Source organism: Somniosus microcephalus, chromosome 6 (genome assembly GCF_052327205.1).
Source record: "Somniosus microcephalus isolate GS21.2 chromosome 6, FLI_Smic_1.0, whole genome shotgun sequence".
In the NCBI taxonomy this organism is placed as follows: domain Eukaryota; kingdom Metazoa; phylum Chordata; class Chondrichthyes; order Squaliformes; family Somniosidae; genus Somniosus; species Somniosus microcephalus.
This window is the reverse complement of record NC_140992.1, coordinates 61065085-61091598: the sequence shown is the minus strand read 5'-3', so window position 1 is coordinate 61091598 and position 26514 is coordinate 61065085. Positions and strand designations below refer to the sequence as shown.

Sequence of the window (26514 nt, the reverse complement as noted above, 5' to 3'; positions counted from 1 at the left end):
TTAATTTTATATTTGTGGAATGTCAAATTTTTCCATTATGATAAAAATGTCAAGGTTTTTAATATAATTTTTTTTAATGTTTGTTTATGATGTTTCAGCTTCTACCTTAATCACATGTGTATGTCCCAATCTTTATTTCACTCTGTAAAATGATGAAAAAGTGAAGGACAATCAGTGCATTTTACTGAGACACTAATGGGACTAAAAGCTGACAAATTCCCTGGACCTGATGGTCTACATCCTAGGGTTCTAAAAGAGGTAGCTGCAGAGATAGTGGATGCATTGCTTGTGATCTTCCAAAATTCCCTAGATTCTAGAACAGTCCCAGTGGATTGGAAGGTAGCAAATGTACCCCTGCTATTCAAGAAAGGAGGGAGGGAGAAAACGGGGAACTGCAGGCCAGTTAGCCTGATATCAGTCATCAGGGAAATGCTGGAATCCATTATCAAGGAAGTGGTAACAGGGCACTTAGAAAATCATAATATGATTAGGCAGAGTCAACATGGTTTTATGAAAGGGAAATCGCGTTTAACAAATTAATTAGAGTTTTTTGAGGATGTAACTAGTAGGGTAGATAAAGGAGTACCAATGGATGTAGTATATTTGGATTTCCAAAAGGTATAAGGTGCCACATAAAAGATTGCTATGCAGGATAGGGGCTCATGGGGTTGGGGGTAATATATTAGCATGGATAGAGGATTCGTTAATGGACAGAAAATAGAGAGTAGGAATAAATGGATACTTTTCCAGTTGGCAGGCTGTAACTAGTGGGGTGCCGCAAGGATCAGTGCTTGGGCCTCAGCTATTTACAATCTATATTAATGACTTAGATGAAGGGACCAAGTACAATGTATCCAAGTTTGCTGACGATACAGAGTTAGGTGGGAAAGTAAGCTGTGAGGAGAACACAAAGAGCCTGCAAAGGGATATAGACAAGTTAAGTGAGTGGCAATAAGGTAGCAGATGGAGTAAAATGTGGGGAAATGTGAGGTTATTCAATTTGGTAGGAAGAAAAGAAAAACAGAATATTTTTTTAAATGGTGAGAAACTATTAAGTATTGGTGTTCAAAGAGATTTAGGTGTCCTCGTACAGGAAAGACAGAAAGTTAACATGCAGGTACAGCAAGCAATTAGGAAGGTGTTGTGTTGGTACATTTCTACCTAGACACAATTTAGGACTCAGAACCCAGAGATTCAAACATGAAGTGCTTTTTTGGAAGGAAAGGAAGCTCTGGAAAGTTCCGAACAAAGAGAGCTAAACTTAACCGAGAACACCCAACCATTTATCTCCTGTGACAGCGCCACCACAGGTGGGAGGAGAACACACAATACATAACATTTCCTCCCCTCTTAAATGGAAGGTCCACATTATTCCTCAACGAACCTAGGGTAGAGGTAGACTGCCTCAAACCCTGACTTTACCCTGGGGTTTATTCTGCCCCAGTCTTGTGGGTAAGTCGCTAAGCCTACAGATCCAAGCGTCTTGGAGGCCGCCGCTCTCTGACAGGATACCGGCGGTCATCGCTGGCTTCCACAGCAGTAGGCATTGACACAGGCCTAGATGGAGAAGGTGCCTGTGTCAGTCGAAAGTCAGGAGTTTGCACAGGTGGAACAGTCTCTTTGACTTCCTGTGTTGGAGAAGAGCACTGTGGCAAAAGATGCTGGTTTGCGGTATCATCCGGAAACAGTTCAGGCCAACCAGCCGTTGGAGCCTCTGTGGCTGTCTCTGCTCCTAGCAACAGTTGATCTGTGTGTCTTCTCCAGACGACGTCCTCAGCAGTCTCAACCGTGTAAGACACAGGGCCCGTCTGCGCGATCACCGTAGCAGGAACCCATTTCGGTCCAGTGTTGTCGTTTCGAGCTAGGACGTGCTCTCCCGGATGAAACCGTCTCTCCTTGGCTCTTTTCTCTCTCTTTTCAACTTGAGCTTGTTGTTGATGATGGACAACCTGCTCTGCCCTTGGAGGTTTGAGTAAGTCAAAACTTGTCCGCAACTGCCTCTTCATCATGAGCGAAGCGGGGGAAGTTTTGGTTGTGGCATGCGGCTCGTTCCTGTAGGACAACAGGAAGCTGTTCAGACGTTGGTGGATTGAGCCCTGACCTTGCGATGCCTTCAAGGTGTGCTTCAAAGTTTGCACGAACCTTTCTGCCTGGCCGTTAGTAGAGGGATGATAGGGCGCAGACCTGATGTGTTGGACACCATTCACATGCAGGAAGGTTGCAAACTCCTGTGATACAAATTGTGGACCGTTGTCACTTACGAGTTGTTCCGGTGAGCCATAACGGCTGAACATCTCACCAAGTTTCTCAATTGTTTTCTCTGCCATGGTAGACCTCATCACAGCGACCTCCGGCCACTTACTACGAGCATCCACAACCACCATAAACATCTTCTCTTCGAAAGGACCGGCGAAGTCCACATGTACTCGCTGCCACACTTCTGCAGGCCAATCCCAGGGGTGTAGGGTTGCCAGCTGTGGAACATTCCGGACCCTTTGACATGGGGAACATGTTTTGGCTTTCTCCTCAATGTTCCCATCGAGACCTGGCCACCAGAAGTAGCTTCTTGCCATTTCTTTCATCCGAACCATCCCACTGTGGCCTGTATGAAGTTGTTGCAGTATAGGTTCCCTCAGAGGTGGCGGAATGATGACACGGCATCCCCAAAGAAGACAACCTGCCTGGACGGAGAGCTCATTTCTTTTTGAAACGTAAGGTTTCAAACTAGGAGAATCTCCTATAGCTCTCCCTCGAATGACATCGTTCATTACCTCAGACAGGACTGGATCGTTGCAGGTGTACCTTCGCACCTGAACTGCAGTGACAGGTGCTCCCTCCACTTGTCTAAAGTAGAAGATGTCTATCTGACGAGGCTCTGGGGGAGTAACAGGCAAGGGTAGCCTCGAGAGACCGTCTGCGTTGCCGTGCAAGTCTGATTTGCGATATTTGATGTCGTATGTGTGTCCTGACAACAGTAAAGCCCACCTTTGCATCCTGCTTGCAGCGAGAGACGGAATTCCGGTGTGGGGCCCGAAGATTGAAGTCAATGGACGGTGGTCCGTCAGGAGTGTGAACCTTCTCCCAAACAGGTACTGATGAAATTTTCGAATTCCAAAAACGATTCCCAAGGCCTCGCGCTCGATCTGCGCATAGTTACTCTCGGCCTTGTTCAAGGTGCGTGATGCGAAGGCGATAGGTTTCTCTTCACGCGAAGGCATGATGTGGGATATGACTGCTCCCACACCATATGGTGATGCATCACATGCTAGCTGCACGGGTAGCTTTGGGTCAAAGTGTGTCAGGACCTCCGATTTCAGCAATGCTTTCTTTGCATGGGCGAAAGCTTCGTTGCACAGTTCAGTCCATTTCCATGTTTTGCCTTGACATAGCAACTGATGTAACGGCTTCAGCAATGTTGCTAAGTCTGGAATAAACTTCCCATAGTAGTTAAGTAGCCCCAGAAATGAACGTAACTGGCTCACATTCTGGGGTGCTGGGGCCTCCACGATCGCCTTGACCTTTGACGGCGCCTTATGCAGGCCAGTAGCGTCAATCACATGCCCCAGGTACTCAACTGAAGACTGAAAGAATTCACATTTGTCTTTACGAACTCTGAGTCCGTACTCTTTCAGTCGTTGTAGTGTCGCATCCAAGTTCAGAAGATGATCCTCCTCATTTGTCCCAGTGACAAGGATGTCGTCCAGGTAGCACTGGAATCCTGGCAGTCCACTCAAAATCTGATCCATTGCCCTTTGGAATAGAGCAGGGGCCGATGTAATTCCAAACGGAAGGCGGCAGTACCTGTATAGCCCCTTGTGTGTCACAATTGTCAGCAGCTCCTTTGATTTGTCATCGACATGCATTTGTAGATAAGCCTGGCATAAGTCTATTTTGCTGAACTTTTGCCCTCCGGCCAGGCCCGTAAAAAGATCATCAATGAGGGGAAGAGGGTACTGTTCCGCAGACAGCACCGGGTTAATAGTCACTTTAAAATCCCCGCAGATTCGAACAGATCCATCCTTTTTCAGGACAGGAACAATGGGTGTGGCCCATTTGCTCATGCTCACAGGCTCCAGGACTCCATTCTCGACTAAGGCCTCCAAGTTAGCCTCAACTTTTGGCCTAATTGCATAGGGTACAGGTCGGGCTTTGTGAAATTTCGGCTTGCTGTCAGGTTTAATGTCCAGTCTCACGCTAATCTTTTTCATGCTCCCAAGTTCCCCATTGAAGAGTTCTGCATGTTTGTTTAACACTGCCGTCAGACCTGACTCCCCTTTTGACATCATGTGGACTGCAGGCCAGTCCAGCGTGATTTTCTCTAGCCACGCACGTCCCAGTAGCGATGGGTAATTTCCCTTTACCACATATAGTGGCAGTTTTGCAGTCTGTCCGTTCAATTTAACTGTCACCTCAATGACGCCTCTCATGGCCACAGGTTCGCCGGTATACGTCTTTAGCACAATGTTTGTTGGCTGTAGGGTAAGATGCTTTAGCATTTTGTTGTAGACAGTGTCTGAAACAAGGGACACAGCCGCGCCTGTGTCCACCTCCATCCGCGCCTGTGTCCACCTCCATCCGCACTGATTGTCCCTCCACCAGTGGTGACACCCAGTAGCCATTTGAATCACCTGCAACCGTCAGTATGTGCACCTCTTCCTCCTCAGAGGTGTCGCTCCCCTCTGTTTTGCTTGTTCCATCATACTGCACTGAATGAACACTCTTTTTCCTCTCTTGTCCAAATACAGACATTTTGCTTCCATGCTTCCCAGCTCTGTCTGTTCTTTTTTTTACCTCTACAGGCGTGTTCAATGTGACCCTTTTTGCCACAATTTCAGCATTCCAGCTCCGTACACCAGCAGTCATTAGCGTGATGGCCCGTTTTCCCACAACGGTAACATGTGCCGTTCCGCGCACCTTTAGGCTCAGACGACACCTTGTGAACTCTCCCTATTGAACTCAACTGGTGAGCCTCCTTTTCCGCCATCTCCATGGAGACACTAACTTCAATGGCCTTTTCAAGAGTAAGGTTGTCCTCAGTAAGAAGGTGCTTCTGTGTGGCTGCATTTTGCAGACCACACACGAGTCTGTCTCTAATGGTGTCCTTCAGCACCTCCTTGAACTCGCAGTGTTCTGACAACCTTTTTAAAGCAGCAATAAACATCGTCACTGATTCCCCCTCCTCTTGATTCCGTTTGTGAAATCTAAATCTCTCAGCAATAACCAGAGGTTTTGGTGAAAAATGTGCTCCAAGAATTTCCACTAGTTGCTTATATGTTTTAGTTCCTGGCTTATCTGGCTGCATGAGGCTGCGAAGTAAATTGAATGTCTTCGGCCCAATTACACTCAAAAAGGTAGGCATGACCTTTTCATTTGCCACCGCATTCGCCAATACAAAATAGTCAAAACGTTCCGTATATGCGCTCCATTGCTCCACATTTTCATCAAAATCACCGATGTTTCCTAATATAGTAGCCATCTCACATTTCAAATTAAAATTTCTGTTTACTCACTGCCGTAACGTTAATGTGATGCTGCAATCTCTGTTCTGAGTGTTTTGTAGTCAAAAACAAGAAAGTTCCCACAACACAGATTCATCCCATCCTTGTCGCCACTTGTTGTGTCGGTACCTTTCTACCTAGACACAATTTAGGACTCAGAACCCAGAGATTCAAACATGAAGTGCTTTATTGGAAGGAAAGGAAGTTCGGGAAAGTTCCGAACAAAGAGAGCTAAACTTAACCGAGAACACCCCACCATTTATCTCCTGTGACAGCGCCACCACAGGTGGGAGGAGAACACACAATACATAACAGAAGGGAAATGGCATGTTGGCCTTTATTGCAAGGGGGTTGGAGTACAAGAGTAAGGAAGTCTTACTCCAATTGTACAGGGCTTTGGTGAGACTACACCTGGAATACTGTGCACAGTTTTGGTCCCCTTATCTGAAGAAGGACATACTTCACTAGATTGATCCCTGGGATGAGAGGGTTGTCCTATGAGGAGAGATTGAGTAGATTGGGTCTATACTCTCTGGAGTTTAGAAGAATGAGAGGTGATCTTATTGAAACATATAAGATACTGAGGGGGATTGAGAGGGTAGGTGCTGAGAGGTTGTTTCCCATGGTTGGAGAATCTAGAACTAGGGGGCATAGTCACAGTCTAAGGGGTCAGAAGAGGAGGAATTTCTTCACTCAAAGGGTTGAGAGTCTTTGGAATTCTCTACCCCAAAGGGCTGTGGATGCTGAATCATTGAGTATATTCAAGGCTGAGATAGATAGATTTTTGGACTCTAGGGGAATCAAAGGACATGGGGATCGGGCGGGAAAGTGGAGTTGAGGTCGAAGATCAGCCATGATCTTATTGAATGGTGGAGCAGGCTCAAAGGGCTGTACGGCCTACTCCTGCTCTTAATTCTTAAGTTATTTACTTCCTGGTTTGTTGTCTGTGAGAATTCTTCAATGTGTTTGGCTGCTAAGCCAGCTTGATGACATTACTGTTTCTGGATGCTGGAGATCCCCTAGACTTGGTGCCAGAATGAAATTAACATCGGGAGAGGTGAAATCCACACCACAGAGATCGCTAGATCTTTGTGGGCAGCTTTCTTCAAGGCCAGCGGCGAGTGCTGTCACTTCGCCACTAACCGCAAAATCCGGGCCAATACTTTAAAATTGAGCTATCCTCAAAATGGAATTAAAGTGCTTCCTTGGAATACTGTAATAGCTGCTATAAATGGCTTGATTATAGGATGAAGTCCCAGTATAGCAATGTGCAGAGCATCAGCAAAAAAAAGTGTGATAAGTCTAAAAGGTGTGAGAAAAACATCAATAGGGCATATGGGCAGGTTGGGAAAAGTAACCCAAATAAGAGTTCTGTACACACATGCACATAGCATAAGAAATAAAGCAAATGAGTTAGAAGCATATACAGTAAACTCTTTCGTATCTGGCACCGACGGGACCGGGATGGTGCTGATTGATTAAAAATTTCGGATAACAGAGAGGTAGGCAATTTTTAACACAAAAAAATAAAAACCAGTGACTAACTCGGCCACCGCGGGAAACTCAGACTCGGAAAAACTAAAAATGGATGGATTCGGCAAGATTACCAGCTATCTATTTTGCCGGTTATTAAAGAATTCCGGTTGATTAGGTGCCGTTTAAATGAGAGTTTACTGTATTCAGCTTTAAAAGTTTGATGTAATAGATGGAGACCTGGCACGACTTGGCACCTCAAGAATAGGCAGAAACTGAAACAGGAAAAGCCTGTGATGAGATCTCTACAACGGTGGTCGGATCAATCAGACGCTATGTTACAAGACTGTTTTGATTCCACTGACTGGGATATGTTCCGGAATGCCTCGGACAATGACATCAACACATATACAGATTCAGTCATTAGTTTCATAAACAAGTGCATAGATGACGTTGTTCCGAGGATTGTTGTACGAACATTTCCCAACCAGAAACCATGGGTAAATGGCAATATCCGTGTTATGCTAAAAGCACGGTCCATCGCATTCAACTCTGGGGACATAGATGAGTACAAGAAATCAAAGTATGAGCTAAGAAAAACCATCAAAAATGCAAAAAAACAATACACGGATAAAGTGGAGTCACACTATCATAGCTCAGATTCGCGAAGGATGTGGAGTGGACTACAATCTATTACGGACTACAAAGGGAAACCCAGCTGTGTCATGCCCAGCAATGCCTCTCTCCCGGACGAGCTTAACACTTTTTACGCCCGGTTTGAGGCCAACAACAACTGGCCTGTTACAAGGGCGCCCGCGGCTCAGGACGACCGGGTCTTCTCAATCTCCGTGGCTGACGTGAGCAAGACTTTTAAGAGAGTGAACACCCACAAAGCAACCGGTCCAGATGGAATCCCTGGGCATGTCCTTAGAGCATGCGCTGACCAGCTGGCAGCAGTGTTTACGGATATATTCAACCGTTCACTGTACCAGTCTGTAGTCCCCACCTGCTTCAAGATGACATCGGTTATTCCAGTCCCCAAAAAAACAAAAGTAACCTGTTTAAACGACTACCGCCCCATAGCACTCACTTCTGTCATCATGAAGTGCTTTGAGAGGCTGGTCAAAACCCACATCAACTCCTTACTAACTGACACACTGGACCCACTCCAATTTGCTTACCGCCCAAAAAGATCTAGGGATGATGCCATCGCCACTGTACTGTACACTGCCTTATCACACCTGGATAAGAGGAACACCTATGTGAGAATGTTGTTCATTGATTATAGTTCAGCATTCAATACCATTATCCCCTCCAAGCTTGTCAACAAGCTCAGTGAGCTAGGACTTAACACCTCTCTATGCTACTGGATCCTGGACTTCCTGACGGGCAGACCCCAGGTGGTGAAAATAGGCAGTAACACCTCCTCAACACTGATCCTGAACACGGGAGCTCCCCAGGGTTGTGTGCTCAGCCCCCTTCTGTACTCCCTGTTTACTCACGATTGCGTGGCCACACACAACTCCAACTCCATCATCAAGTTTGCTGATGACACTGCCGTTGTAGGCCTGATCACAGATGGCGATGAGACAGGCTACAGGGAGGAGTTAAGAGCTCTAGCGGAATGGTGCAAGTACAACAACCTCTCCCTCAACATCAGCAAAACAAAGGAGATGATCGTGGACTACAGGAAGCGGCAGGGGGAGGGACACACCCCAATCTACATCGAAGGGGCTGAGGTGGAGAGGGTTAGCAGCTTCAAATTCCTGGGGAGAGAGAATTGCAGACGGAGTGAATACACATGCTGAAGATGGGCTGCTGAGATTTTAGTGTTTTTAGTGTCTAAAGTGGGGAAAAAAAAGTTTCATTTCATTTCAATTTTTAAAAAAGGTTTTAAAATTAAATCTAGTTCTAGTTAAGTTAGTTTAGTTTAGGTTAGTTTAAGTTTAGATTAGTCTAGACAAAGTAGAGAAGGAAAAGACCGCCAGAAAGACTACCAAAGAAAAAAAAAACCCAGAGGAAAATAGAGGGAAAAAAAAAGCCAAAGCAAAAAAAAAAAGAAACAAGAGAAGAACTACACAAACCAGTGAACGGCAGCCACACGGGGCTTCAGCAGCGGTGGTTGAGTCGGCGGCATCGGGACCGAGTTCGAGGAGGCGAGGTGACTCGGGCCGCAGCCCAGCGGTCCAGCAACCGGCACAGCCGAGGGGACTCGGGCCGCATCCCAGAAATCGGCACAGCCGAGGAGATCCGGAACGCAGCCCGGCAATCGGCACAGCGGAGAGGACTCGGGCCGCATCGCAGAAATCGGCACAGCCGAGGAGATTCGGAACGCAGCCCGGAAATCCAGCAATCAGCACAGCCGAGGGGACTCGGGCCACAGCCCAACAATCCAGCACGGGAAAGGCCTGAGGAGCCAGGCCAGCAGGCACAGAGACCTCTGAGGAGAAGGAGAGCAACCAGAAGGCTCGCAACCAAGACTGTGAGTACAGGGCCCAGGGAGGGAGGCCCAGGGAAAGGCCCGAGGAGCCAGGCCGAAACAGAGGCCCAGAGACCTCTGAGGGGGAGGGGAACAGCCCGAAGGCACCGGGAAACAGTGGCTCACAGACTCAGACCTGAGAAGGGTGAACCCAGGAGCCGAGGCCCAGGGACCACGGGGTCGGAGAGGGGGACCGGGAAAGTTCGCGAACAGGGAGAGGGTAACACCAAACCCGGGGCCCCAGAAAAGCTTATTCTAAGATCAACAATACTTTACCAAAAATGAGCGAATCAGAAGATCCACAACAGCCCCGCTTCCAGATTCCCCCCAACACCACAAAAAAAGCTATAAAAACGATCAAGCATGCTCAGATGAGAGAAAAACCAGAAACTCTCTTTACTGACTGTTACAACAATGGGACAAAAAGTAACCTCATATTCTACTCAGATCAGCCAGCGGCTTGGATCAGAGCAATAAAATCACACTATACCAGTGTTAAGCTAAAAAATACCGCAAATGGGTCCATAATGAAAATTAACACACCAGGAGACAGTTCAATCACGACTGTCAACGCGTACAATACCGGAACAATATTAGTGCAAGGCAACCTCGACAAATTTGCAACGGCCTTCAGGACACTGAAAAGATCAACTACGAGGGGAATGAACAGCCCCAGAGTGGCCCGCACTCCCCCCAACATTGACAACTTACCAGGAGAAAATCTGCATGGTCAAGGGATGAACGAGCCACACAGTTCAAACCAGACACTAACCCCAGGGAACCACAGCCACACGATACAACTGACAAACCCCAGCATAACTACCACGGAGGAAGCCACACATAGTTCCCCTACCATTCCCAGCCCACCAAGAGAAGAGCAGCATAGCCAGGAAGTGAGTGAGCCTTCCAGGGCCGACCAGCTTAGCCAGGAAGTGAGTGAGCTTTCCAGGGCCGACCAGACACATACCCCGGGATCACACAGCCAGATACAACCAAAAGATAAATTTTATCAATTAGAGATAGAGATGGTTAAACTTAGAGAGGAGGTCCTCAAATTGAATGACAAACAAAAGCAGGAGAGGGAGAGACACAAGAGAGAGCTGAATAGACTTGATAACCAGGTGAATCTACTTAAGAATCAGGTGAAAGAGCTGCAGGAAAAAGAAGAGAGCCATAGAGGAGAGAAAACACCATTAGACCAGCAACCAGAGACTAGAGATAAGACAAGACAGAGCCGGACGGAACGGCTGCACTCCCACACGGAACAAAAGCAACAGACACACAATACAAGGGGTGCCACACAGACCGACCAGCATGCTGACTCGCAATCTTCCCCCACCACCATGGAACCACAAGCGAGCCGCTCACAAGAGGTACGCACACACCAGACACCCCAGCCCAGCACACACACTATGAGTCCAGGCGAAAGCCACCAGACAGTAAACACAAACAAGGCTGACGTCGTAATACTCATAGACTCAAATGGGAAATTTCTATGGGAGAAAAAGCTCTTCCCTAGAAGTAAAGTAGAAAAGATTTGGTGCCCAACAACAGACAGAGCCATGGGATGGCTGACCAAAGCCAGATTAGGCTCCCCCCAACACATAATAATACACACGGGCACAAATGACCTAAAGGCCAAACAGAAAGAGGTAGCAACATCGCTCAGAGCAATGATTAGGAAGGCAAGCAGTACATTTCCAAACACTAGAATCACTGTTTCCACAATATTGCCGAGAACAGACTTCAACAACAACACAATTCATGAGATAAATGCCAGCATAGCAACAGAATGCGAATCAAACCACAACGTACACCTGGCCCAACACCCCACCCTCGATGAAGAATGTCTTTACGACCACATCCACATCCAAAGGCAAAAAATATCGATCTTTGCTAAAGCCCTGAAGGACGTCGCTTTTAACCGGGTCCATACCCAGACTCCAAGAGGACCCCCCCCGACCACCAGAGATCAGCGGGGTACATATCAGGAACACTACAAAGACCAACACCACACCAACCGAGACCGGAGAGGATCCCCATGCAAAACAACATTATCAGACCTGCACCACTCCTGTCCCACAGGGGAATAGGACCGCTACCAGCCAGACAGAGGGAGAGATGCACAGGACGTACGCAATACCTCAGACAGAAACAATCCATTAAGAGACAATAAGCAGATGTGCAGCAGCATCTACTTCCGCCTTATGGATCAAGGACTAATTAATAGAAAGAACTGTAACCAAATTGTATTAACTTTTGTAGACAACTGGGGTGATCTTTTTTTTCCCCACACTTAGACACGACAAACACGTACCACTCTTTAACCTATCATAGAAAAAGATAAAACTTAACATGAAATCCTTATATATTTCGACCTGGAATATCCAAGGTCTACGCTCTTCACTGCGAGAAGTGAAGAGTAGGACCCCAGAGTTCATAGAGGAAACTAAAGATCTAGATATTATCATTTTACAGGAAACTTGGTATAAAGGAAAAGGACACACCGGCTGTCCCCAAGGGTACACTGAGCTAGTGGTCCCCTCCAATAAATTACCAAGTGTAACCCAAGGCAGAGACTCCGGAGGCATACTGATCTGGTTTAAAACAGAACTTAAGAATTACATCAAATTTATAAAAAAGGGCGAAAACCATATGTGGCTCAAACTTGAGAGGGAGATTATCTCAAACACCCAAGATGTTTACATTTGCGCACTTTATATCCCTCCAATCGATTCCCCGTACTACAAAGAGGACACCTTCTCCAACATGGAGGGGGAAATTATCCAATACCAGGCCCAGGGGAACGTGTTGATCTGTGGGGACCTCAATTCAAGAACGGGCGAAGAACCAGACTTCACCAATAATCAGGGAAACAATTACGTATTCGGGAATAACCACTTTGACATCCCTTCCCTTCCATACAGGCATAACTGCGACAAGCAGTCAAATACCAACGGTAAACAGCTACTACAGCTCTGTCGAAACCTGGGTCTGTACATTGTCAATGGTAGGTTCATAGGAGACCTCCTAGGAAGATCGACCTACTGCTCACCTCTTGGCTGCAGCACAGTAGACTATATGATTACAGACTTGGACCCATCCTCTTTCAGAGCATTCACAGTCAAACCACAAACAACACTGTCAGATCACAGTCAAATTACTATGTTTCTCAAAAAGACAGAAACAAACAACATAGAAACACAACCCAGTAAACTGTACAACACCAAAAAATCGTACAGATGGGCCAAAAACGACACGGAAAAATACCAGAAAACAATTAGCAATGCATCAACTCAAGCTCTCTTAGACACCTTTCTGGATAACATATACACTCACAATAAAGAAGGCGTAAACCGGGCAGTTAGTAAACTAAACAATATTTTTGATAATTTGGCAACAAATGCAAACTTGAAAGCTCGCAAGAACAAACCCAAAACAAAAAACTATGAAAAATGGTTTGACCATGATTGCCATAACATGAGGAAAAAACTTAGAAAACTATCAAACCAAAAACACAGACATCCAGAAAACGAGGAATTACGCCTTACTTATTGTCAGACGCTAACACAATACAGAAACACACTCAGGACCAAAAAAGAGCAATTTATTAAGAATACACTCAGCTCCATGGAGGAATCCATTGAGTCGAATTGTTTCTGGGACAACTTGAAAACACTACACAAAAAACAACACGACGATTTGTCCATTCAAAATGGGGACACATGGGTAAACCACTTTGAAAAATTATACCAGAAAAACACACTAGGACCAGAGCAACACCAAATACGCAAAAAACTTGAAAAGCTTGAAATGGCCATAAAAGATAACCAAAACCCGCTAGACGCCATAATAACAGAAAAAGAACTTCTTGAAAAACTCAAGGACCTGCGACCAGGAAAAGCTTGCGGGACAGACGGCATACTAAACGAGATGATTAAACACGCAGACGACAAACTGAAACTGGCTATCCTAAAACTCTTCAACTTGGTTCTGAGTGTCGGTTATTTCCCTGACATCTGGAACAAAGGACTCATAACACCCATATACAAAAGTGGGGACAAAATCGACCCAAACAACTATCGAGGCATCTGTGTAAACAGTAACCTGGGGAAGGTATTCTGTAGCATCATAAACAAAAGACTTATAAACTTCCTTGAAGAGCACAATGTCTTGAGTAAAAGCCAAATTGGATTCCTGCCAAACTATAGAACATCCGATCATATCTTCACCCTACAGACCCTAATTGACAAACACGTTCACCATAACAAAAGCAAAATCTACGCATGCTTTGTAGATTTCCAGAAGGCTTTCGACTCCATCTGGCATGACGGTTTATTCCTGAAACTTATCGAAAGCGGGGTAGGAGGTAAAACATATGATGTAATTAAATCAATGTATACAAACAATAAATGTGCAGTTAAAATTGGAGACAAACAAACAAAATACTTCCCACAGGGGCGGGGGGTGACGCAGGGCTCGCCAATCTCACCGACACTCTTTAATATTTACATTAATGGATTGGCAAAACTACTTGAACAATCTACAGCACTCGGCCTCACCCTATATGAATCCAAGGTTAAATTCCTCCTCTATGCCGACGACCTGGTTCTGCTGTCACCAACTAAGGAGGGTCTACAGCAGAACCTGGACCTGCTGGAGTCGTACTGCCAGACTTGGGCCCTGACAATAAATCCCCAAAAAACCAAAGTCCTTGTGTTCCAGCAAAGATCCAAACAACATGGACCCACAATAAATTTCACAGTAGGAACAACCAAAATTGAACAAACCACTCACTACACATACTTGGGCTTAAAAATCAGTTCTACGGGAAACTTCAAACTGGCTGTGAATGAACTGAAAGAGAAAGCAAGAAGGGCTTTCTATGCCATCAAAAAATCAATCCAAATAGAAATCCCAATTAGCATTTGGCTCAAAATTTTCAAATCAGTAATTGAACCAATTGCACTCTATGGCAGTGAGGTCTGGGGACCACTAACACAACAAGATTTTGCAAAATGGGACAAACACCCAATTGAGATCCTACATGCGGAATTCTGTAAAAGTATCCTCCGGACTCAAAGGAAAACAGTAAACAACGCATGCAGGGCGGAACTAGGCCAATACCCATTAATAATCACTATCCAAAAAAGAGCCACCAAATTTTGGAATCACCTACAAATGAGCAACCCCCAATGCTATCACTACGACGCCCTGAAATGCCAAGAGCTGACCATAAAGAAGAATACCCTCAGTCAACTAGTCCTGGGACTCAATAAAGTAACTAATAACAATACTAACAATAACCAGCCCCAGGACAGTGACAGGGTAACACAAAGAATTCGACCCAACACAATCGTCGCTAAGCAAAAGGAAAAATATCTGTCATATTGGGCAGAAACAACAAAAACCCAAAGCAAACTCAATTGCTACTTGGCCCTAAACAGACAATACAACATAGCTGATTACCTGACCATGGTAAAGGATAACAAACTGAGAAGAACCTTGACAAGGTACAGACTTAGCGAACATAGCCTAGCGATCGAAAAAGGCAGACACAGGCAGACCAGGCGGCCAAGAGAAGACAGGATATGCTCTCACTGCAGTCAGGGAGTAGTTGAGACAGAGATGCACTTCCTCACAGCCTGTGGAAAATATCAGGGCATCAGAGAGAATTTCTATCAAAAATTCTCACAAATATGCCCTGAATTCAGAAATCTGACTGACAACCAAAAACTCCCATTCCTACTGGGGGAGGAGAGAAGCTGTGTAACACTGGCGGCACACTATGTTACAGCTTGCCATGAACAGAGGGACAACCAGTAAACTAAGACAAGAGTATATATAAACAAGGCGAAAATATATTTATAAACTCAGGGATATACCTGTTTATACACTGTATGAATGGAACCGCGTTTATGTGTTCAACCATAAATGTATTTTGATGCTTTGGCAACATAAGATGTACCTTATCATGCCAATAAAGCGATTTGTATTGTATTGTATTGTATTGTATTCATTACGGAGGACTTAACATGGTCACATCACATCGACGTCGTAACGAAGAAGGCATGCCAACGCCTGTTCTTCCTCAGGAGACTGAAGAAATTTGGAATGGCCCCCCAGATTCTCACCAACTTCTACCGGTGCACCATCGAGAGTATCCTGTCCGGCTGCATCACTACCTGGTATGGCAACTGCACCGCCACAGACCGCAAGGCTCTACAGATGGTGGTGAAAGCTGCACAACATACTATAGGAATTAAACTACCTGCTGTCCAGGATATCTACCCCGAGAGGTGCCGGGGGAAGGCCCTGAGAATCATTAAAGACGCGAGCCACCCCAGCCACAACCTCTTCGCCCTGCTCCCGTCCGGTAAGAGATACCGAAGCATATGGTCTCGTACCAGCAGGTTTCGAAATAGCTTCTACCCCCAGGCCATAAGACTCATGAACGTATAATTTATTATTATTTATTACTGTTGTTTTATTTATTATTACTGTATTTCTATTTGTATTTTATCATTGTTATGCCATATTTATTCCAATGTTGGGAGGACTCGTAAAAATCAACATTTCATTGTGCAGTACACACGTCTGCTGCATATATGACAAATAAAAATAATTGAATCTTAGCGAATCTGGCCGGGAAAGCTCAAAAATTAAACCTGAATCCGAAAGAGAAGGAAAGTAATGGCATGACTTGGCACTAAATATTCCAGGCTATAGGATCTTTAGAAAGGACAGGGAAATTGGGAAAGGAGGAGGAGTAGCAATATTGATAAAAGACACAGTTACATCAGTAAAAAGAAAGGATTTCAGTAAAGGTGATCCGGCAGTGGAAACACGATGGGGAGAACTAAGTAACAGCAAAAGATGCTAGACTTTGGTGGGAGTTGTCTTCAGACCTTCTGACAGTACTGATGTAGTGGAGGATGTATAAATACAGAGATCAGGGAAGCATGTAGCAGAAAAAATGTGGTTATAATGGAGGATTTTAATTTTCACATAGGAGATGCAGACCAGCTCAAGTAATAAAGGCAACACATTTCTAAAATGTATTTGGAACAGTTTTTTGGAACAATAAGCTTTAGAACCGACAAGGGAACAGGCCATACTAGATCTATTGAGGAGTAACAAACCAGGATTAGTTAACATTTTGCCAATAGTGACCATAATTGTTGGCCTGGATTGCGCAGTCAGTGGTGAACAAACGGCCGTAGCTGTTCATTACACTTACACTTTCCCACAGACATTCAATGGGCTTTTGCACTGGAACTTGCAGTGATTAGAGAGCCAAAACAGCACGGCGCCATCTACAGGGGATCTGGGATCTGTCTGAACTGGGCATGCAACTGTGTATCTCCTTAACCAATCAGATTGAAGAATTCTTAATGTGGTGTGCAGAATCTGAACCAGGAAGTGTCAGTTAGAATATTTAATTCAGTGTCAAATCATGTATAGAAAGTGAAATAAAAAGAGCAAAAGACGGAATTAAGAGAGAGAGATAAAAGAGACAGCAAGAAAAAGTTTTTAAAAATTATTTACATTAAAAAAATGTTTTCCCAACAATAATTAAAATCTGAAGGAATGAGACTCAACACTTGTAAAAGATCATTTTCAGTGCCAGAAAGGTTGTTTGGCAGTAATTACGATTTATCACGGTGTTAAAAAATTACATACACTGGAATGCACAAGCCCTAACTTTTTCTGCCGTGTTTAGTGGGTATCTATCATGCAAGTACAGCAACTTCACGCCCTTCAATGGCCCAGAAATTCTGGTTGGAGGCTTCCTGCGGGCGTAAGCCCCCGACCTGCACAAATGAACCACGCCGACCGTAATGCTCTGGGCCGGCATAGAATTCCGTTGATGTGCCTCCTCAAATGGCCGGTGTGAGGGCACACGTATCCCAGGGGTGCAGCTAGTTCGCAGCGTCCCTGGGATCACGTGGGCCATGGGGAGCCAATCGGAGCAGGGAATCTCCATTCATAGATTTGACAGGAAGACCTATCAAATCTATGAATAGAGATCACCCTCAAAATATAAGTAAAACTTCAAATAGTTTTTTTTTAAAACATCACATTTTTTAAATGACTAAATTACATAAATTAACTTTTAAACAAAAATTTAAATTTTTGAAAAAAATAATTAAACTTTTTAACGGGGCTAAAAATAAACTTACCTTTCTTTAAAGTATTATAAAATGATAAATGTTACTTTTTTTTCCTTTTACTGATATCACCTCTTACCTTGTTAAAAGTAGGCCTTGCGCCTGCTTTTCCAGGCGCAGCTGCTACTGTAGGTATTCATGTTGACCTCTCGGGACGAATGCCAACTAAATAATTTAGTTCGAGTTCAGATGAATAATCACTAAGTTGTTTATTAACTGGAACTGATGAAATAAAACAGGTAAGCTGGCTTTATACAGGAGCAATGCGAGATAGGTCTTACCCCGACGGGGGCTCCACGAGAACTGAGTCTGTAGTCCTCGGGAGAGCGTGATGACGTCATCACACTTAGTCACGTTTTCCCGCTCTTCGGATGTCATGTGACCGCGTCCTGACGCTAGCGCGGTGTCCCGCGCTTGGGGTGGTCACGTGACCCGCGCCGATACGTCGGCGCGTTCACCCGGTGCGGAGGCTGGCCATTGAGGCCGAAGTCGCGACCGCGGTAGCAGGAGCTGGAGGCCGAGCTGAGCCGACACTTGCCGCGGGGGATCGCATCGCTCATGTCTGCCAGCCGATGCGGCCGAAGTCGCGGTAGGCGGGCTGTGCCGGCGGCTGTCGCACATATGTCACGCAATGCGTGATGTGACGTCAGCGCGCTAGGGCGCGTCTTAAAGGGGCAACGGCCCCCACAGGTAAATTAAAGGGGCAATGGACCAAACAGGTAAGTAATACACGTACAGTTAGGTTAAAGTGAATTATATACATTATATGTGTAAGGGACACCCGGTGGAACCACCACATGCGCCCCCCCAGAATTCGCTTTAACGAAAGTCCAAAGATGAGATGGTCTGACGAGCAGTTGGTCTCAGTGGGCGTGTTGTCTCAACTTGGCGGGCGAGGTCTGAAGATGCTAGTCGTCAGCGGATCCTTACGCACGTCATGGCGAATAAAACGTATCTGTCAGGCGAAGGACCGTGGAAACGTGCGAAACAGCAGGCCATGTCAGAGTGACGGGCAGGTCGGGCGGATGCGGGCGATCGCTCTGTTGATGGTAGAAGTCCTTGTTCTGACGAACTCTGCAGGAACGCCAACCGGGCGATCCAGAAGGACTTTACGGGCGAGATTGGTGAACTCGCCGACAGGTGAGCATAATCGTTGGGAGCCTGGCACGCACAGAACGGTGCGTACCATAGTGCTATGATGATCGCACAACGGAGAGTGAGCCGTTGCTACGCAGAGCAGTGCTCGGTGCGGACTGCAACTTTCACGTGGCCGATCACGGCCGCGGGCTGTCCGTTGGACCCATCCTCGATGTTTGCTGCGTCAGTAGATGTTTACGTCTGTTAAGGGGGAATGGGCGGCCGCAGCGAGTGAGTGGCTGAAAAACAGCATCGGCATGTAACGGGCTAGAATGGCAAATGTCGGCCCGCGTCAGGTGCTGTCCAAGCGTCGGAGTTGGAGACGGGCAGGCCCTTAGTTCCTAGTTCTGATCATTCTGTTGATTCAGTCTTTTCTGTTACCAGCAGCACCACCCTCAACAAAAGGTATTGGCCTAGAAATTCATTGTAGCCACTTTTGGGGCGGTAAAGTCGGGCGGCCGCTAAAGTTTGCGCCGGCGCAAAATCGAGGCCACTTCTCCAATATTCATTAGCTTCGCCCTAAGAGTTTGCTCGAGCGCTAAAACTGGCGCTGCACGCCTCTCTTTAGGTGCTAAGCCGGCGGGCCGGGGCGCTAAACCGGAAGTTGGGCGCAGGGCAGGTGCGGCGAGCTGCTGATTGACGGCAGACACTCTGGCTCCGGTGAGCTCTTAAAGGGGGAGGGTGGATTTGTTTTTTTGAAAGGCCGACACTGGTGTATTTGTGGTTTTGGGGAGGGTTTCTCTCCATCAGTTTGTTATGTGTTCCCGGCACACCAGTCCTCCTCCTCCTCCTCCTCCTCCTCCTTCTAGCCAGCCAGCCAGCCAGACCATTTCTAGTACAGGAGGGCCCTTTAATTTGCACTCCCCGCGGCCCGCATCGGCTGTGTACCGTTCCACTTCACAGTCGTTAGGGCCGCCCGGCGCACAATGGGCCGGCGCGAGTGAAGTTCCGGTTCGGGGCGCACAAAGGGCGTTGCACGACGAAATGACGTCATGATCTGCGCGCGCAGCAGGGCGCGCGCGCTAAGACTTTGCGCTGGCGCTAAATGTGTACTGAAGTTGGGGCGAGGCGCAGATCGCGCTGTGCCCGGGCGCTAAGCGCCTAGCGCTCGAGATCTACGGCTAACGGCTGGCGCGCCCAACTGAATTTCTAGGCCATTGTCTTTTCGTTCATGCCACCACATGGCGAGGACAGTTTGAAGGGCCACAAGACATCATTGGCCATGTTGAAGTTCTTGCCGACTGTGTAGATCCCATGGATCAGATCGCCAATACAAATTATGTCATACTTTCCAAGCTGCTTTGCAATCGAGGCATTGGCAGTGAAAGCGATGCGCTGGTGTTGGATCTGTCGAAACCACGTTTGTAAATCAATTCACGGACAGACTTCAGATTTGGATATTCCCATGTAATGTATGGCTCTGCAATACGGAGCATGTTGATTGAAGCGTTATTCGTTTTTGAATTTCAGATGCTTCGAAGTGGGAAGGAGCGTTTCGGATGATAGTAGGACTAAAAGGTTCACTGGCCTGTGTTGAGCCGCATTTTTTCGAATCCTCATCACTGATGGGAGTGACCGAATCGAGTTCTTCATGAGGAAGGCAATTAGAAAAGCCACTGTCCACAGGGTGACGCAACAATTTTACCCCTTGAGTGCCCCTGCCAAAGCGTTTGAAACGAAAAACTGGTGAGGCAGCAACATTGAGGAAGCGATTGAGCAAGGGGGTGTGCATCTTGAGCACCGTCTCTGAATCTTGCCCTACTTGTCTGTTGAGGACTGGGCAATCAATCACACGCATGTCAAAGGCAGATCCTAAAAAGGATGGTTTGTGAGTCTCATTGGCTGTAGCGATGGTGTAAGGAGGCTGAGCTGCGGATTCATCGCAATATTTCCCAAACAAGCCAACCGGAAGGATTCACTGAGCGAGACTGCTACGTAGACGCTCTTTTGGGCAATTAACGTTCCGAGTGTGTCTTCCAAAGAAAATGGTCACCGTCATTGCATTAAGTCTCTGAGAGGCTTCCGGGAATGCCATTTTAAACAGTAGAGCGGACAGAAGTCATCGGTGATGTCTCATCTCACATTACGTTCATATCTGTGCCTTGCGGTGCTAAAGGAACTGGAAGTTAACTAAGCGGACGAGGAAACATTTGTTATTTATTGTCAATTGACGTGCAACTGTGCTTCAAATCCTTGATGGGTACAACTTCGCACGAATCCTGTGCCCCCCTAGCCCTGGTAGGCAGGTTACTGCTGGACTTGGCACGGACCATGCCACTGTTTCAATGAGCACGAGTCTTGTGTGGTTTACCACCAGGAGTGACAGTGCTGTTCTTAGCTTTGTAGACGTAGGCACCTCTCATGCCCAGGTAAAGGTCTGTTTTAGCGCGGCAAGAAACTCCCTCAATCTGCAGGAGAGCAGTGTGCTCTCTTTGGTTGCGAAAGCCTCGTTTATAGCCAGTAAACGCAGTTTTGCAGAACATATGGATATTACAAGTCCTGATATCAGTAATGAAACAGTAGAAGGAATAGTAACCTGCTTTCGGTAGGTTTTCTTTCACTGTTCCTGTAGGAAGGCTATTCGCTCGGCTCTTGTCAGGTCGTTAAAATCAGAGTGCAGGTTTTCGACCTTCTGTAGCTTAAAACCTGTTTCTAGCACGTGCTCTATGGAGAGGAATCGCTTCCGGACCCTTGTGCTGATGGACCAGAGAAAGGGTGGGACAGACCGGGTCGTCGTCGCGGTCGGTGGGGGGAAACTGCTGGAAGGGCGGCAACACTGCTTGTCGTTTCTGTTGACTTAGTGAAACTACTGCTGAGAAGGCGGCGCGCTTCTCTTACTCGCCGGCAAGTATGATAGGTAACACAACCAGCAGGCCGACGGGCTGGTGCGTCGTCGGCGGGGAACGAGTCTTCGTGTTGCATGAGGGGTGGAGCCTCGTGGCTTGCGAGGGATGGGTCCTCGAGGTTTGCGAGGGGTGGGTCCTCGTGGTTCGCGAGGGATGGGTCCTTGCGTTTCAAGAGGAGCGAGTCCTCGTGTTTGGGGAGGAGCGAGTCCTTGTGGTTCGCGGGGGTGAGTCCTCGTGGTATCCCCGCCGGGCGCGCTCCAATCTTGTGGGCCCGAACATGCTGTACCCCGCGCTTGGAGAGATTTATACTTGCTGTTGCGTTGGACGTATGGGCGGACGACCCGCATGGCGGTAGAAAAGTCGAACACGGGGACAGTAAGCAAATGCGTGGTCTGCTCCGCGTCGATGGTCCCGGCGAACTGGGCTTCTACCTTGCCAAAGCGCGAGGGCGGTTGTTTCTCCCTGAAGTGCGGCAGCGACAGCAAAACGGCTGGTGCTTCCATGGTGTGCTTCTTTTGCGAAAAACGTTTGCAAAAACGGGGTCGCCAGGTTCAGGCTGTGTGCTTCCTCCGTGAAAACCGTCCACGGAGTCGGTTGTTCGTCGGTCGTCGTCTGTGAAGACGAGGTTCAGGATGCGCGTTTCTTCCGTGAAAAACGTTCACGGATACGGGGTCACCAATTGCAGTGTAGGAATTGATGAGCGCCCGTACTCACGTCGTTGGAGGTGTTGTTGGCTGCGCTTCGGCCGTGAAAAACGTTCACGGTCTCGGGGTCACCAATTGTAGGTATTCGTGTTGACCTCTCGGGACGAATGCCTACTAAATAATTTAGTTCGAGTTCGGATGAATAATCACTAAGTTGTTTATTAACTGGAACTGACGAAATACAACAGGTAAGCTGGCTTTATACAGGAGCAATGCGAGATAGGTCTTACCCCGACGGGGACTCCACGAGGACTGAGTCCGTAGTCCTCGGGAGAGCGTAATGACGTCATCACGCTTAGTCACGTTTTCCCGCTCTTCGGATGTCATGTGACCGCGTTCTGACGCTAGCGCGGTGTCCCGCGCTTGGGGCGGTCACATGACCCGCGCTGATACGTCGGCGCGTTCATCCGGTGCGGAGGCTGGCCGTTGAGGCCAAAGTCGCGACCGCGGTAGCAGGAGCTGGAGGCCGAGCTGAGCCGGCGCTTGCCGTGGAGGATCGCGTCGCTCATGTCTGCCAGCTGATGCGGCCGAAGTCGCGGTAGGCCGGGCTGTGCTGGCGGCTGTCGCGCGTACGTCACGCAATGTGTGATGTGACGTCAGCACGCTAGGGCGCGTCTTAAAGGGGCAACGGCCCCCACAGGTAAGTTAAAGGGGCAATGGCCCAAACAGGTAAGTAATACACGTACAGTTAGGTTAAAGTGAATTATATACATTATATGCGTAAGGGACACCCGGTGGAACCGCCACACTACCGACTTGCCCGGACTGCATCAACCTCGGAAAAAACGGAAGTTCCAGGCGTACGCGCTGCCTCTCCGGCGCAGGCGTTTGACCTGTGAACCCCTTTCTTCAGAGAACGGAAGTTCCGGTTTCCAGCGCATGCGCAGTGCATGCATGAAACCGGCACTTCCATTGGCCCTACAGGTGAGTACGCAGCGCGTACACGCCCGTAGGGAACGGAATTTTGGGGCCAATGTGTTTCCATGCCGAGTCTCTCGGCGAGATACCGGTATAGCGCAACCTCTGGCGCAACTCGGACAGCAACTTCCTGATTTCCAAGTTTAACTGCGCATGTGTAGTTGTTGTCTGATTTACTTTTTAATAACAGTGAGTGCTAATAGCTTCACTGTTATTTTTACTGCAAAATCTGGGCCAATATGATTGAATTTGATATTAGGTTTGAGTGCAGAAGGGAAAGTAACAAACCATAGTTTTAAACTTAAGTAAGGCGAGCTTCACAGGGGAGGAAGTCATGCTTCAGTTGTACAGAGCCTTAGTCAGACCCCATTTGGAGCACTGCCTTCAGTTTTGGGCACCGCATTTCAGAAAACATACATTGGCCTTGGAGGGATAACAATGCAGATTCACTAGAATGACAAAGGTTGATATATGAGGACAGCTTGCATAAACTTGGCTTGTATTTCATTGAGTTTGGAAGGATGATGGATGATCTAATTGAGATGTTCAAAATGATAAAGGGATTCGATGGGGTAGATACAGAAAAATGATTTTCTCTGGTGGGGAATTCAGAACAAGGGGGCTCCATCTTAAAATTAGAGCTAGGCCATTTAGAAGTGAAACCAGGAAGCACTTTTTCACACAAAATGTAGTGGAAATCTGGAACTCTCCCCCCACTCAAAAGGCTGTGGATGCTGGGTCAATTGCAGATGACACAAAACTTGGCGGTGTGGCAAACAGTGATTCTGATACCAATCGACTGCAACAGGACATAGAAAGGCTAGCAGAATGGGCAGACAAATGGCAGATGGAATTTAATACAGAGAAGTGTGAGGTGATGCGTTTTGGCAGAAGGAACAGGGCGAGGCAATATACACTTAATGGCACAGTTTTAAAGAGTGTGCAGGGACAGAGGGACCTAGGAGTTAATGTGCATAGGTCCCTGAAGCTGGCAGGACATATTGAGAGAGTGGTTAACAAAGCATATGGAATCTTGGGCTTCATAAATAGAGGTATTGAGTACAAAAGTAGAGATGTTATGCTGAACTTTTATAAAGCGCTGGTTAGGCCACAACTGGAGTATTGCCTCCAGTTCTGGTCACCACACTTTAGGAAGGAGGGTGCAGAGGAGGTTTACCAGAATGATTCCGGGGATGGGGGCTCTTAGCTACAAGGGCAGGTTGGAGAAGCTGGATTTGTTTTCATTAGAGCAGAGGAGGTTGAGGGGTGATTTGATAGAGGTGTACAAGATTATGACATGTTTGGATAGGCTAGACGGGGATAGACTGTTCCCACTAGTTGATGGTACAAGGACTAGGGGACACAGATTTAAGGTTTTGGGCAAGAGATACAGCGGGAATGTGAGAAAACTTTTTTACGCAGCGAGTGGTGATGACCTGGAATTCACTGCCGACGGAAGTGGTGGAAGTGGAGACATTCGATGTTTTCAAGGGGAGACTGGATAGGCACTTGAGGGAAATAAACTTGCAGGGCTACGGGGATGGAATGGGGTAATGGGACTGACTGGATTGCTCTACAGAGAGCCGGCATGGACTCGATGGGCTGAATGGCCTCCTTCTGTGCCGTTATGACTCTACAACATCATGACTCTATGAATTGCAATTTTCAAGACCAAGGTCGATAGATTTTTGTTGGGTAAGAGTATCAAGCGATATGGAACAAAGGTGGGTAAATGGAGTTGGTCAGCCATTATCTGATTGAGTGACGAAGCAGGCTTGAGAGGCTTAATGGCCTACTCCTATTCCTATGTTCAGTCAGCCTTTGATTCCAAGTTAATCAAATCATAGGACAATGGATATTATAATATGCTGATTCTATTTCAATCATAATTGTGTTTTTCAACTGCTGTCAGGAGTCGAGAACTATTACAAGAGGGAAGGAGTACACAACATTGAGATGAGATTTGTTCCTTGGATCATTAATGGTGTTTTATTGTGTTAAGAACAATCGTCAAAGAAATGGGGACAATATAATGGTCCCCAGATTTCTATGTTACTTAGTCTTTAGATGGAATAGGAACTCTGGGAGTGATCTCCTCCTGTGATTAACATTCAGAGATTGTTAGTAAGAACTTACTGAACAGAAATGCAAAAAATTCAGACCCTTCTTGTTTTAAAGCAATTCACATATATTGTGTAAATTTGTTTGCTGTACTCTTTAATATATAAATTATTTCTCCTGTAAATACATTTAACCAAGTAGTTTTTGCCTGTATGTAATAGTTTGGTGACATGCTATTTTCTGCCTTTGAATGTGGTTGGAGAATGTGGTCAGTAACTCATGTATTTTGCTGTATCAATTTAGTTATTAATTGTTAAACCTGGATGCACTAATTTGTAAATGGCAGAGAATAACAATACAGGTTTCAGGTCTGAATGGACTCATTCTGGTTATAGAAACTGCTGTGTCGCCAGCAACACAAGAACAAGTGTTGGGGAAAAGCCCAGATTGTAACACGCACCCTAGCTGCACATAGCACCTCTCTGGACAGCTTAACCCCGTTTCTGAATTTACCCAATTAATAATCACTGGTAAAAAAACTTGTGTTTTAATAGTTTATGGAGTAGTGCCACTGAGACACCATCTTGCACTATATTTTTAAAGTGTAAAACTGATTAAGTATAAAAGATGATAGTTACCATAAGAACTCCTGTGAGGCAGCCCTATTGGAACGTCTCCTTTCTGTGACCCATTGATCCTCGGGAGTTTTAGCACTTTGCAGATTCACTTCTTCCCATTTCTCTAAATGTGGTGGCATACTGACTAAATAAAGTTGAGAAGAAACATTGTTATTACCAAGACAAAACAAAGTATTTAGCTTTTATTCTGCTCCTGCTTGAAGTATAAATTCTTCAGACAGTAAACAGATCTTTCTTTAACCTTATGTACAGTACTTGAAACTTCATTCATTTTGAATAAAAATTATTCTCTTTCTAATTACAGATGAAGTAAAGGGTTAGTTACCATCATAATTTATTGGTGGTCCACTGAACAAAGCTATTGGTGTCAGAAATTGTAGTAATCCAAAGGGATTTTGAAATTAGTATGTTTTCTTTCTCCTTCAAAGTTGTGTCCAGAAACCCAGGAACTTCCTTTCTATCATTTCATTAGCCAGCCAAATCATTCTTGTTAATAATAGATGTATTTATGTATTTCTTGATAGAAAACGACTTAAAATTTATTATGGTAGAAAATTGACAAAATTGTAATAGATAGCCTGGTAGTATT

At 46.3% G+C, this 26514-nt stretch overlaps 1 protein-coding gene across 1 annotated transcript in view; it reads right to left on the bottom strand.

Moving 5' to 3' along the window:
* pex5la (peroxisomal biogenesis factor 5-like a) overlaps positions 1-26514 on the bottom strand; it is a 250138-nt gene that overhangs the window by 72150 nt on the left and 151474 nt on the right. The window contains exon 4 of the mRNA XM_085990260.1: positions 25926-26049. Within this exon, the coding sequence (XP_085846386.1) occupies positions 25926-26049 (124 nt within the window). The remainder of the gene's footprint in view (positions 1-25925; positions 26050-26514) is intronic.